We start from the raw sequence: 15565 nt of genomic DNA, 5'->3' as shown, positions 1-15565 counted from the left end.
GAAATGAAAGCTAACATTTGGCGTAGTTAAATATGAATGGTTAATGTGCAGATAGACCGAAAGATCCGTCGCTTGAGGGCGCTCTCTACGCTCCCCCCCCCCCACTCGCGTAGAGAGCGCCCTCGAGCGACGGATCTTTCAGTCTAATGTGTAGAGTGCAAGTTTACTTTGTCCGGTGTAATGTTGGATTGTCAGCAAGGAGCTGGCAAACAAACAAGATTATTAACAGAAAAAGTGCAAGCCACTACAAGAGACCACAAAGTAAACATCATTGTGGTAGTGCTTCGGAAATGAGTGGAATACCTTACAATCGTGGCACAAACACGATGAAAAATGGCGTACTACTATCACAAAATTTGTGCCGTTCTGTTCATTTTTAACTAACAATCGTGGATCCTTGTTGTAACCATAATCCTCATTAGGCTGTGTTGTAACAAGCACCATTTTCCGAATTTTCTCGCCTTCACTTGTGGACAATTTATGTCAACAACGGCCAAGTGACAGTCATCCGCCTCTTACCCTAGATTAGGGCTGACTTGCAGTGATTAGGAAGCTGTTATCCAATTGGTTTGCAGAACCTGACTGTTATAATTGAATAATACAAATAAACTCCCCAAGTTGCTGTGAAAAGTGACAATCGACCAATCAGATCTAACCTTGCAAACACGCTGCAAGGTGCTAGATTACGGTTCAGATGAGAGACTAGACTGAAAGATCCGTCGTATTATAAATTAACTCTGTATATATTAGCGGTTGGTCGCAATATGGCTACAGGAACCCCCTTCATCACTATCTAGATATAATATTTTACGATGTATTCCACGATAGATAATCCTAAAAAATTATTCCCATGCAATGTATTTTGGATTATACAAGTATAAGCATTTTGACTGAAAGATCTGTCGCTCGAGGGCGCTGTCTAGCATAAAAGCATAACATCTTCACTTCGAAATGTTGACATCTCCCTCTCATTTAACATAAATTCACGCCAAGTAGCCAATATACAAGCGGAATTGAGATAAAAACAAATAAAAAAAGTACTGTGTTCTTCTTCACTCTGCAAATCTGCAAAAATAAATGTTTCGGATATTTCTTGTAGCACAAAATGCCATTGACTCTTACTGCTAAAATATTCCCTTGGTTCAGCTTTATGAACATCATGCATCTTTAAGATTTTGTTATCACTGTCATTTTATTCAGCCTCAAAGTTCCATGTCCAAAAAAAGTCGAAGTTACTACTCAATGAATGAAAATAGTGAGAATCTCCTTTTGTAACACCCAATGAACTATAGAAATTAAAAGGTGGGATTTCCTTTTGTTGCTTTTTCCTATTAATTATCAGGATAAAGGAATGAGCTATGTTGTTGAATACGACCTAATGCGTCATCGACGGATTGTTTGAAGAAATTGCCTTGGTCTGATTTTGGACTTGTACCTCTATTTGTAAATGGAGGAAATGTTGTGCGATGAACACTGAAGATGATAAAGTTTCGACAGTATGTTCATTTAGTCCTTTTGCGATCGCCTCAAACAATTTACTGATGGTATAGTGTCGGGTTTACATGTATCTTAATGAGGACAATATCGATTGCATCAATCTAGTCGGCAGCTAATATGTGGAATTCATTTTCCCACTCCCGCTAATTCCGCCACAGGTATGTGTAGATAACTTTCCAAGTTTCATTTTTTAGCCTTTAAAAGATTTCAACCAGCTTTGACCTCACTTTATCCAAGCGAAATTATAGAAACACTTCAGCCAAGTTCAACCCGGTTCGGGCAATTCACGTCATGGTACCTTTACGGTAATATTTGTAAATTCTACTCAGTGTTTTGAAACTAAGCGTCATGCATAATCCCAATTATATAAACCACTATGCCCGCATTATTTCCTAAAGAAAAGTGATAACGTTCCCGGGCCCGCCGGGAATGTTCAGAATATTAATAAATAAAGCTCTTTCTCTTCAGTTCCCGCGTTTTCTACTTTTTGTGCGTGTGACGGCCAATCAGAAGCCATCTTTCAGAGGTCTTCGTACAGGACAGCGTCTTCTCCATGGAGCGCTATACATTTGTCAACCATCTTGAGGAGGACGTCAACACACAGGTCAAGCACTTTGAAAGCTTGCGTCGTGGAGTGAATCCTATACCGAGTTTTGAAGTCCTTTATGTCGGGCTGAAGCGGGTCTGTTTGCAGTGCAGCTGAAATCTGACGGCCGAAGAAAGGGAAGTAAGACTTTAAAGGATAAAGAAAGACCTTCAGAACACTATGTAGACACTGTCAACAGTACAGGCAATAGCTATTGAACTTTTTGATAATATTTTAAAGGGCCATTAAATTTAGCTTTTCACGATTTTTTTTTCATTGTTTATATTTTGCACGTCAATTGCAAATGTTGGCTCCTCTTCCGAAGCATGTTAAGACATCCACCATTTAGCTTGTCAACATAGAGTCTTTATGTGAAAATGTTATTGTTTGCATTCGGAATTATATAATCCAGACCAGAATCCACTCGTCAACAATGACAATGCTGTGTGTACGTTCCAGCGGAGTACTGTGTATCTCGACATGCTTTGGAGAGTTACAGAACAAGAAATTAAGGTGACATTGAAAATAGTGGAGTTAGAGTTACTGCCTCTTTAAAATTTTCTTCTAGTTTACGTCCTGAAAAAAAGTATCGCCCCTGCCAACACAACACATTATGTTCAATGCGCAATTTCTTATTAGAACGAGTTATTTCACACTATTATCAATTGTTAACAGTAACGCACATTAGGGGATGTCTTGACGAGTTGAGGGCTGGGCAACCGAAATTATTTTTGGAGCAGAATAAGAAAGCAGTTTACGGACAGAAGAAAATAAACCTAATAATACATCAAGAGTTGCTGCTGAAGGACCTTTTCTTCCTGGAAATCTTGCTTTGTGACTAAGGATGTCTTGGAAACTGTTATTCACGAGAAGATATATAGTAGACACAATATAATTAAATGTTACTTTTACCAACTGGATTTCAAGAAATTCGTCCGCTTGGAACACGAAGGGAGACAGTTTTATGTTAAACTAATGAGAGAACATAATCTCGGAAATAGGAAACGTTGTTGTTGAAAGTTACCCATCAATATAAGACGGCTATAAGATTCAACGGTGTACTGGCGCTCGGCTCAGCAACGGACGTTGTTGAGCGCCACACACGGCTGAATTTTTCAGTCTGCCCTCAAGGATGCAGTTTGGCGCTTTTGTATTTTTTTGACCGAAATTTTTCGATTTGGTTCCGTTGCTTAATTTTCCAGGAATCTGTACCTTTGTCTTTCATTAAAAACGAAACTATGATATCGTGGGGAAAGCCGTGATTATACACGAAAGAAAAGCTCGAACCAGTGACTCGCTCACTCACGCGTTCAGTAATTATTTATTTCGAGAGGTCGCCATACCTGTTCAGCTAAGCTGCATCTTCTCGAAGCACGTGACGTTACATTCAAATAGCTGATCACGTGTTTTGGAAATTGGCAGTTTAGAAAATACTCTGATTTTGTAGTGGTCTGGTCACGGAAAGCCCGATCGCTGTCAAATATTACTGGGTACTCTGGAAAGAAAACAAAACAAAAATACAGCGCTGGAACAAAGGGAAAATATTTGTACTAAATAATTCCTGTCAAAAAGGAATTTTTCCCGCAAATTTTAAATGTATTACTATTAAAATTTCAATATTTGGTGTTCATGTTATTTTTCAAAGTGTCCGACACGAACTTTCATAAGAAGGAAGTTTACCATAAGGTAAGTCCACATAAGTTAACAACTCATTAGGAATTTCCTATCTAGTGTTTCCAATTTTCAATTCCATTGCCAAATTTGATCACATTTCATTGTCGACTTCCCATACCTTGCACGGACATTGGCCCGGACGGAGGTACTTATACAATGGGCATTACGGTTATTATCTAAATCACATATACCTGTGCCCTCCGTAACTCTTGTGTTATGATTTCGTAGCGCGAGCCCTGTCAGCCAAAGTAAAGTACGAAATTCCATCTCCCAGCGTTCGTGTTGATCAAGAGGTTGCAAAGGCTGCGATAAGTTGACGTCTTGTCGAAGCTTGAAACTAGGGAGGACAAGACTCTCGCTTATCCATGCATTAACCGAGCCCTGTGGACAGAAAATGTTAACAAATGTCAATAGAGGGCGTTGTTACTTGAGTTTACAATTACCGCTGTTGAATGTCCCAATAAAATGTAAAGACAACCGTGTACAAGGAAACTCAGTTAATTTATCTACTATTCGGACCCATCCATTTGTCCATCTACTCATAATGTATCGAAAAACTTAAACGCCCCTTAAAAAAAACAACAAAAAAGACAACAACAGTCCGATTTCCTTCAGGCGACCAACACAAACACTTCTTGCAAATGACTACTTGATAGCTGTATTTGACATTTAAATCAGACCAACCTGTACATGACCATCATCGTCTATTAAGTCCCGCAGTCTTGACACGAATGTCTTAAACTTTAAAGGCGTAATTTGTAAATTGCTTAAACGGTTTACGTTGAGCTTGGACCCTCTGGACGGCACGGCGTAATAGAATCCCAACAGTCGGTCCAATATAAATACTGCAATTTGCGAGACGTGTTTCTCACCCCGTCCGTTGGCTCGTATCGGAGCTACCTGGTAATAAATTGACCGATACAATTGCAGGTTATAACGTTGTATTATCCAAAGTGCACACAGACGGTAATAATATATGTTATTCCTCGGCAGAAAATCTAGTCACAATATTTATACCCTCCCATATACATATACCCGCTCATGTCTGTTTGTCTATCCATACATCTCTGCCTCCTTCCCTCCATTCATGTACCCTTCCATCTGTCTGTCTATCTATCTCCATCTAATAGTTACCACCTTGCCAGGTATATATCTATCTGTCTATTTGTCTGCCTTCCTGCCAGCAAGTCCGTCGGTCTGTCTATGTGTGAAACGGTTATTGCTATTTGCTCACCTTAAACCATGCGTCGCGTTTCTCTTCCCCGTACTCCAATCCAACGGATACACTACCTGCTCTCGGGTCCGTACCTCCCGTTGCAGGTCTGACTGTTTTACCGGGAAGATATTTTCCGTGTGTCATCATCTGATACCACTTTCTGTCACTCATGTTATCCCACCTACATACCTGATGGTATATATGTATATATATATATATATATATATATATATATATATATATATATATATTATATTCACACATGAAGCATAGTCATTACTTGTATATAACTTGTGTAGAGATTTCACCATATTGGTTATAAGATGCGATACCTAGCGAAGTAATTGAAATGTACCAACTACATGTACTTTTTAATATATAACTAATATAAGTACATTTATGAACGTCATTTAGAAAGCTCTTTCATAAATTTTATATACTTCATTATTACCTTCATAAAGTCCTGTTCCCTTCTTCTTCGCGTTTTGACTTGTTTCTTCACTAAATTTATCAACTCTGGGGGAAAGGAAATGTAGTGCGATATAATTAATCAGTGTTCATTCTGACTGCGGAACGTTTTTTTTTATCTTGAAATGAATTTTCCATGGTCAATACTATATACAAGATTTACAACTCACTGTGTGCACTGCAATCAGAGTGCACGTCGGATGTTACCGTTGTCGCAAGTGTTTGCCTTCAAGAAAGGGACGGACCATTATATATTGGGAGGTGAGGATGGTCACGGTCATATTTTGAATTTTCCAAGTGAGTCAAGATGTGCTAATTTTTTTCTAAGTAAACTGCCAGATTTATCTTTTTTTGCAATCTGATTTTATTTTTTTTATTTTGCAAACTTGTCTGAAGATTTTTTCATAAATTTTGCTTTGAAATTTGTATTTTCTGTTTTTCACCACCCCCTGCCAAAATCTAATGGTCCATCCCTAAGCCTACAAGGTAAGAACGGCTGAAATCCGAAATCGGCTCAACAAAACCAACGCTACAAATGGCGTTTAGTGAACAGCGATAGTCCAATGCGAGTTCAGCTGTTGGATTTACAAATAAGTGTCAGCAAGCACAACGTATACGCTGAGTGGCCGTCGAATATTTTCTCAGAAATTAGAATAGGCCAAAAGCGGGGCTTTGTAAACCTGTTTGAAGCTAAATTAAATAAGCGAAATTAAAATACATATTTGCTTCACTCACATAAATGCTTCACACTTGAACTTTAATTCAGAGCGGCGTGAGTGTGTTTCTGGATGTACACGACAATGTGAGACGGTCCCTTAGATATTTCAGTGTACGTGGTCGACGTTTACACCTAAGTCACAAAGTTTTCCCGCGAAATGCAGAAGTGAGCTGAAAATACTTCAACGTAAGAGGAATAATCATGAAAGCGTTTGTGCCCATATGTAATAAATAAAACTTGTAATAAAAATAAACCGAGAAGTATGTTTTTTTTTACTGACCGCCGACTCAAATTTGGTTAGGCGGAAAAATCAATGTCTCGATACTGGTTTTGCAGATTGTTCTGGATTTAATGAACACATGTTGATCTGTCGACGGACGCCAAACCACAACTACCTTACCAATTTGCGATCAATCTGGGGTTTTTGAAGTATTTTTTGTTTTTTTTCTCGTCGGCATGATTCGTATTTTCCATTTAAAGACGGTGTCTCAAATCGGTCTCGAACCCACAACACACATGGCAACCAGTCACCTAACAGAGAAGCAACAGGCAGAGCCGCTAAAATCAGAGGGATCGAATGTTAACTAAAACAAGGCTGAAAGTAAAAATTGAAGATAAATAAATCATAACCATAACATTTATTTGATTAGTTAAAGTTAATTTTTATTTGTTTTCATTTCATTTATTTTTAGAGAGAGTCCTTGCCCGAATAAGCACACTTGGTTACCAAAGGCAATGAATGTCAGTGTATACGTACTCGTACGCCAGAACATCATGGGTTAGACGAATTGTACTTTAATTCATTATAATAGCAAAATCCGCGTTTACCCTGGGTCAAATAATGATAGTGTCCTTGAAGTGTTTCTTGTGACATCTACATTACGTTTGGAACAACAACAACAACACAACAGTTATCTTCGGTGAATTGTATTGGTCAACAACAACACGACTAATAAACATAAACAACAATAAAAACAACAACAGCAACAACCAGATTTCTGGGTACCCTATGGTGTGACATGTTCCAGAGACAGCAGAAGCCGAAATGTATGTCAAGTCAACCCTTACCGAGGACATGGTCTGACAATACCCTTTAGACTTGATGGCATGTCCTTTTCAATTTCGACAATGAGGCTCCGAGGCTTTTTTTCAAAATGTCAGTGAATAGTCTACTCGACAAAGGTATTCAAATTATACGATAGCTTTGAAGTCGAGGACAAAATATATTCAACGTACAAAGGAAAGACAGGGGGAGAGTGAGTGTGTGTGTGTGTGTGTGTATATCGGGTGCAATTTTCAAATCCTTTGAGTTTTGTTGTGTTTTGGCTAAACACAGCGGATTGATGTAAACTCACCTGTCCGGCAAGATGCGTGAAGATTACCAAGGAAATCGAACACTAATAAATCTTCTGTTTCTCCTTCTTGTTCTATTTCACTCGTGTTCGTCTTGTCTTCCTCCAAACGTCCCTTCCGTGATGTTGTGTCGTTCAGAGGTCTCCGACGTTTGTGCCGTATCGTGTACGGTGTCAGCGTAGTAGTCGACGGTCTTGCATTTAACGCATCCACATCCTTCAACGAATGAGACGACTCGTTCGTGATGATCTCCGCCGTCTCCTTGGGTGTCACATCTTGATTTCTGAAATGCAGCATATTCTGTGCTATCACGAATAGTAGGCACAGTGCCAGGGCGTAGCTAGCGCGCCGCAGTACTCGCCAGCCCAGCCGTTTGAAAACCATTTTCATCGAAAAATCGTCCTGCATGAATCATGATCGAATCACACCAAGAATATGCATTTTTGCCGTGTATGATCTATTCTGGCTTGATTTAGGCATCTGTTTGCTCTCCAAGTGCACGTGATAAATACCGCATGGAACCCAGAGACCTAGCTGTGTGTCAGTGAGACAGAGCGAGAATGTAGCCGAGATCAATCGCCCGGTCTCTGCTATCAAACAGTAACCAACACCACAGTGCCAGTGGTGGGAGTATAGTCTCTGAAAATGAATAACGGGGGCCGTCTCATCATGTTACAAAAGTTCACAGCGGGAAATTCTTTCGTTTACGAGAAGGGTTTTTATGCTCAACAAAATTATTGTAGTGTCGTCCTGTGTTTATTGACAAGTACACTACAACAGCTTGATTAAACTATAGTGAACGACATTAACTGTTGAATATCAACGTTACATTTTAAATTTTCATTACTTTTTGTCAAGGGTTTTTATCTTAATGGATTTCGTTTGAGATGGCCCCTAAGTACCAAGTGTCGGAGTCCTTGTCAGGGGCGATTTGGGCGGGTCTGCTTATAACCTTGTCTGACCTTTATGTTTTACACGTATTTGTTCGATCGAATCTTCAAAAGAAACCCCAACCAAGGCCGTTCTCAATCATTTCTTGATGGTTTTGCCAGAAACAGCATGCATCTCTGCCACACACCCTATAACAAGTGGTTTTGCACTTTGCCCACCTCTAGGCCTACATGAAGATGAGTAGTGGTGCAACTGCACTCACAGTCGCTCGTGAGCTATTCAGCTCTGGGACTATTCGCCCCATAGACGTGTGTACATAAGCGAGCGGTTTTTTCTCGCTTATGTACACGCGTCTATGGGGCGAATAGTCCCAGAGCTGAATAGCTCACGAGTGACTATGCTGCACTCGATACTTGCAATCATTATGGAGTGTTTTCACGAGTATGTGCAACGACAACAATATTACATATTATTGCCTGAATACATGGGTTTATGTGCCCGAGAGCAGGCGCCAGGAGGGCAAATTGTCTCCTGCTGCGAGAGCACATAAACCCATGTATTCAGGCAATAATATTTTTATTACATGCCTCTTCACAATAATGCTATATGACATTTAGTTACATGCAGGGCAGTTTCGAACAATTTTGCCATTATCGACCAGATTTTAACGAAAGTCAAAATAGCAATGCGCGCATAAATATTTCACATCTAGCGTTAAGCGTCAACTTTGACGTCGAAAATGTCGAAGGGCTTCACTGGACATGGTAACCATGGAAACCGCTCAGTACATCGTTCACCGGCCCGCTAACTCCCCGGATGTTCCTATTCAAATCAGTGCACTAATTTGTACTCACATCGAGGCATGTAATAAATTGCGTTCTTCAATGGTTCTACTCCGGAATAAAAAGGACGCGATGCGTACGCCGTTCTACATACTCAGTACGCCCAAATAATCACGTGATGCCGGTACAAACAAACCCACATGTGTACTGAACGCGTATGGAAATACACGTACGTCTGTGCGCGTTTGCGCACATGGCTTTGTTTGTACCGTGGTCGATTCGAATTCCGGGTTTGGCCTATTGCATTAGCAAATAACAACATATACATAAATATCGTTAAAAAAACCCCGCCAGATCACGATGTTTATTTGTGATCAGAGCTTGGCCAAGAGCAGCCAATAAAGCTATTCGGCTACAAAAAACAGTTTGTAAGCAATAATATGGCGGGCAACTTTTTTCCCCGCGTGAACGCTATACCCTCCCCCCCCCCCCACTTTTTTCAGTGGCAGAGCAGAGGGGCCGTCCCTCATTGCGACTCTGCAATGAAACATCCAGATATTGTCAGGTAGACCAATCCTCTCAAAATTGTTAAATTGAATTGATACTGCGCTCATACTACAGAGTTTAGATCGCCTCTGAGTCGACCCTGATTTTAAAAAAACAACTGTTGCTATACCAGTCCGGGTCAGCTCCAAAATTGGAGACGCTATACCATAATATTTCCCCCCTCTCATTAGCCAATCAGCGGCCAGCGCGCCATCAGTAAAAACTGTATTTCCTGGCAACCTCCACATGCGTCCTTCGTTACGTACGCCATACTGTGTCGAACTCCCGCGCCGTATTCTGTCATAATGTCGAACAGTTTTGTGGCCACTCTGTCAAAACACAATTTCAAAATCGCGTACCAGTTTTATTCTGGCGAAGACAACCAAACCCCATATATCGCTGTGATTCCTAGACTCTGGCTTGAAGTCCTGCGAAATATAAATCGTGTACCTACACAGATCGTTAAGAATACCCATTTGTATCGGAGATGGCAGCGATACAAATTCTACCGTATGGGGAACAGTTGTGTGGCCACTCTGTCAACACATTTTCAAAATCGCGTACCATTTTTAGTCTGCGTTTGACAACTACAAAACAGGTATCGTTTTAAAGCTCTGACATTGCTCTTCTTTCTTGCAAAGTGTTATACGCGTACCTACACAAATAACCTTTATAACAGTATTTCTAATAGAGATGACGAACATCCACAAAATGATTCTCGGTACTTGAGCGAAATCGATAAACTAGGGGTAGAAATGAATCGTCAATATTTCGAATATTTGTTCACTAATCGGACTCCTTGTTGGACATGACCTTCTGCAGAACACGTGGATTATGTTGACTTTCGAAATTCGTCGAAATTCACAAGACGGGCTTAATAAGCGGCCCAAAACTGCCGATCACACTTGGTGGGTAATTTGTGACCCAGCGTGACCTGTACTTTATTAATGATGTAATCTGGTCGATGATTGGCTGAATGCCGGAATACATTATCATAATGAGTCTCCAATTTTGGAGCTGACCCGGCCCGGACTGTATACGGCCGTATACGGTCTTGTAACTTTTCGCCAACACAGGCCACAGGCGCTCCTTAGCTGGGTAGTCTGATAAGTAGATCGATTTTCGGATCGATCTATTGATCCCGAAGTCAATATGCCCGCCACTGCAACCTAAATGAGTATTTAGGTTGCATCTAGAAATGATTGAGAAATTTCACAAAAATAAGTCATTGTCAATGACATAGTCCCACTTGGTTAATGAATTTGAAATCACACACAGGCCCGACCAAATATATAACTTTATAAGTTCCCCTCCCCCCAAACTTTGTCTGTGGGGACTAAAAATCAATGTGTTATACTCTGGAATCTACAGGCCAGACATGCTAAAAAAATTCAATGCATAACTAGCTATATCTGTTAAATTGATTATTTTGCCTGAACAACTTTTCCCAACTCATTAGCTGCCTTTTAAATGCCCCCCCCCCCCCCCGATGGTCAATTGTTGCTGTCATTGCTCATGCCCTCACTTACACAGTCATTGAGTATTCACAAGTACAAACTACTTCTGGTCGTGAGTCATTGAACCCATTCTGAGAGATTTATCTGGAAGTTAGAGCCCTCCCCTAATACCCAGTTTTGTTCTGCTGTTTTTCATACCCCCACCATTTTCCATTTTCTCTTCCATCCCCTGTCGATAATTCTGCTTACTCCCATCCCAAAGAAAGGCAGCATAAAGTATAAGAAAAGCATCTATCACATGATTGCTGCAGATGAAGAATAGTTTTCTACAGTTCACTGAATTTTGACTGTAATACTGTATTGATATCTCATCTCTCATGGGATCCACATTAAATTACAATAACCGTAATTTGTAACACGGGTCAATCTTTATTGGTAAAGATTGCTGTAAAGCGATCCCCAGATAAGCTCAGAGTTTGAAGAAATCTTCACTGGGTTCCTCCTAGTTGTGGGTATTGCACCGATCAGATGCTATTTCATTAAATTTCCCAATACCGAGCAAGCCACCTGAACTCGATCACGTGATCTTCATCGAAAGTTGCAAGGTTTTAGCAGCAGTTTTTGCAGTGGTGTTTCTCCTGGTCCGAACACAAGCACTGACCTTCCTCAAGGGATTTCCCTGACGCAATCAAACCATTGTCCAGTACAGGTCAGTACCAATATGACATCCACAAAAAGACACTCTTACAACACTCTAGGAATGGTATGTTGACCATTTGAATCCATTTAACGAATATGCAAATTAGATGTGTGCCACCAGTCCACGACAGGGTTGAAAATCGCCTTATTTTGACATATCGTTTCCCTATTGACCAAGCTAAACATGTTGCTGGCACAGGGCACAAAACAAGGTCAATTTGATGGCCAAGTTATCAATCATCAGCCTTACAGTGGAGAAGTGGCAAATTAGATCCCGAAAGCAAGTAAAACAGGAGGTTTTTAGACATGGAGCGAGAACTGGCCGTGTGAGATGGCCAATTTCCCTTGACATACATGCATACTAAGTATATTGGACACACCATATGTAAGGTGTGATTCAAGCCGTCTATTCAGTGACTTTTCCATGGTACAAGATGTAATAGCTTTCTACATCTCTTGTCTGTTGGCAGGTTTAAGGTGGACTCAGCCAGGGGCATGGAGTTTAGACCATAGACCCTCGAGAAAAACGTTTTTCTCGAGGGTCACATATTTTTATGCAAGTTTGCTGTTCTGTTCCTTGTGTCAACTCAGTTTGAAATCTGAGAGGCAAATAGTTTGAGTGTCTTGTTTTGGTGAAAACAAGAAAATTCAATTTTCCCAATGGAGTTAACATAGGGAATGGTACTCTTTCAGAAATTTGAACATTGATAAATTGTTTGCAGTTTGTTTTTCTACACCAAACACTAGCTCAGACTCTCAATTTTTACACTTGACTGAAATACAATGGTTTAAAATCTCCTGTTGGAAGTCCGAGCAAAGTTTCAAAGTGCCAACTTTTAACCCTTTCACCTCTATGATTTGGCTCAAACCCAATGCTATCAATGGTGACTGCTGATCTGTTTATTACACAGACAAGGAGAGTTCGGTTTTGTCATCCACTCTGGCAGCATGTTGAAAGATTCTGATCTAAACATCCGACTTGTCGGTAACCCATAATTGACACAAAAACAATTTCCAGTGACACCAACTACTTCCCTTTAAACCTAACAGAAAACAAGGACTTGCAGTGTGTGAATTAGAAAGCTACTCTACCACAGCAGCAGCTGTATCAGGTCAAGAAATATGCCCCTTTACTAATAAATTGCTCATACATGACAACCATGCTGGCAGGGAACTTCCACCTTTGACTAAGATCATTCACAAGGACTGACAATTCATTTTCATAGACACTCGACAAAAATGGACAGTTTTTCCACCGTAATGAGGCATGAACATGTTAGAAAGAAAAATGCTAGAAAACATGTAGGTATTAAGTGCTTTTCTGGGTTGTCATGCTTTAGGAATTTAATATATTTAAGTCCAATGATGCATTACCGGTACATAATCCTTACACTTGGTTCCTGTGGGTAACCAGGCTGACTTAATCAAATTAGTATTTTTGTTGTAAAAACAAAAATCAATTACTAAATTGGTGCATTCCATTTAAGTAATGCATTGAGATATCACAGAGTTTGATGAACTTGCTTCCATGTAAATCATATCCTGGGCATTATTGTGAAATGCTGCCAGAGAAAAGCAACACAGGACAAAGGTTGTCATGACAATAGTGGTTTTTATGGAAATATGATGAAAAAATCAACAATATGTCAACAGTAGCCACTCAGATATTCCTTCCACACAAGTCAAATACATGTACATCAATGATGTGACTTTTGTTCAATCAATGACATTATGAGATAAATTTTCCACTTGTTCTCATTCCGATACTTTTTCTGTCCTCAATGTTGGTTAGATCACATTTTCTCAAGGTTGATCAACCTCAGAACTACTTAGGAATAAGAAAGCTACAAGCTGATTACAACAAGGCTGTCAGCTGACAAGTTCACTGTCAATCATCAAGTGTGGTGTTTGATTTGTTTATTATTCGTATCAAAAATTCTGACACTTAATATTTCAGATGGTTTCAGTTACAGCACTAAATAATGTCAAATATAATTATGACAACAATATTTCGGATTGTTAGTATAACACTTATGGCACAATCTCTGAATGAACATTTATCGAGTTCTGAAAAACATGCTTTCAAAACTGTTTGATCAATACAGTATTGCAGAGATGATGGTTTACAAACAGTGTTCGGTATGTATGGATCAGCATCATGAGATCTCATATCCATGCCCTCTATGTTAAATCTGTCTCAAATCATTTCAGCCTTTCCAATCAAATTACACATTCTATTTTCTGATTTTTCATCACAATATAATATGATTGCTTTTGGCTATCACTTGAGAAATTTATCGGCTTGTATCTCTTTATCAAAACTTACAAACTGAAAGTCAGGTCAAGTCTTCAAAAACGAAAATAAACACACAGGTAGAAAATACGTAATAAGCATGGATTTTTGAAAAAAAAAAAGAAATCATACCATAGTTGTCAAACACAACAGTCATGAGAATTTATGCAAACTAATACAATGATGTCCATACTCCCTCACAGTACAAAAGTCCCCCCTTCCCTCCCCCTCATTTGTCCATATACTCATAAGCTCCCTATTCAGTCTCCAGTACATTACGGTAGCATATCCTAAGTGTTTTAAGTACGCATCGCTGTATGCAAGTGTAATCGATCTAGTCTGGCTTGTAGTTCTTTGAATTTTGCCAGGGTAGTCTGTACATTGGCTTGTAGACCCATTGCTTCTAACTCTACATTGTAGCTGGCTATTGCGTCCAGACATCGACTGGTAAAAGCTCTCCTACAGATACAAAACAACAAGAAGACCACAAATTATAGTTTTATTATTGAGGGTTTATTGCTGAGCAATCACAGGGGCCAGCACGCTGTAGCCATAGACCCTTGCGCGACCACATGATGTTATCTTTGGTGATATGTAAAATTCAAGATTCAACGATTTGCCGTTAGCAAAATGTAAAATTTTGCTTTAAAATAAATTCTAGACATAATTTACTGCAGAATGCAGTGAAAACAAAAGGCTGGTAGAACATGTTTGATTTAACTTATATATTCACAAAAGACAAAGATACCAGTATATTAGGGGCCATGGATAGTTAAAACGTGCACAGTAAATGCAACTAATTGCGTTTAGCCTAAACCCCCCCCCCCCCCCCCCCCACCCCCTCTAAACAAAAGTTTGGAAGTGTAAAAATCCCACCAAATCATGCATATGCTACCCCTTCCCCCGGCATACCCCCTCTAAAATCAATCTTTGTTCAGCACCAGCTCGACAACGACACAACCATCGGAATAGAATGAATTGAAACAGTGTATCCAAAACGATTGTTACGTTATTTTACACATGCACTTGAACCACATGTATGTCCAAAGAATGCTGGTGTAGTGCCAGTGCCGCTCTGGCCTGGTACACGTCAAACAATATAATGCGATATTTTGCAATACATAAAAACATGTAGCGAGATGTTGCGATATAAAAACATGTAGTGTGATTTTTGTGCACAGTAATCGACATACAGCCAAACCCCCTCCCTCCTAAGCACAGAAGCTGCGTTTACAGTGCATGTGTTTTAATTATCCCAAATGTCATAAAGGAGGCGATAAAACTGGCCTGCTGACATATGCTAATTGAAATGGGTTTTTTGTCCTTTCTGTAACACTCTTGAAGCTCAATAAGCTGTAACTTTTAATGTATTTTGCAGCAATTTT

The 15565-nt window shown here is 39.8% G+C and overlaps 2 protein-coding genes across 2 annotated transcripts in view; both read right to left on the bottom strand.

Annotated features, from left to right (window-relative positions):
* Nucleotides 1–847: 847 nt before the first annotated feature.
* Nucleotides 848–8159, bottom strand: LOC139138418 (uncharacterized). Its single transcript, XM_070706799.1, has 7 exons — nt 7515–8159; nt 5425–5489; nt 4992–5162; nt 4442–4657; nt 3949–4138; nt 3427–3578; nt 848–2203 (listed from the first exon to the last, which is right to left on the bottom strand). Exons 1-7 carry the CDS (start codon nt 7918–7920, stop codon nt 2018–2020), a joined length of 1386 nt encoding a protein of 461 aa, XP_070562900.1. The 5' UTR covers nt 7921–8159; the 3' UTR covers nt 848–2017.
* Nucleotides 8160–13479: 5320 nt separating this feature from the next.
* Nucleotides 13480–15565, bottom strand: part of LOC139138417 (nuclear pore complex protein Nup155-like) — a 64493-nt gene continuing 62407 nt past the window's right edge. The window contains exon 34 of the mRNA XM_070706798.1: nt 13480–14639. Within this exon, the coding sequence (XP_070562899.1) occupies nt 14480–14639 (160 nt within the window). The 3' untranslated portion in view covers nt 13480–14479. The remainder of the gene's footprint in view (nt 14640–15565) is intronic.

The sequence above is a fragment of the Ptychodera flava genome, chromosome 8, assembly GCF_041260155.1.
Source record: "Ptychodera flava strain L36383 chromosome 8, AS_Pfla_20210202, whole genome shotgun sequence".
Classification (NCBI taxonomy): domain Eukaryota; kingdom Metazoa; phylum Hemichordata; class Enteropneusta; family Ptychoderidae; genus Ptychodera; species Ptychodera flava.
The sequence above is the reverse complement of the archived record's forward strand: the minus strand, read 5'-3'. Positions and strand labels throughout refer to the sequence as shown.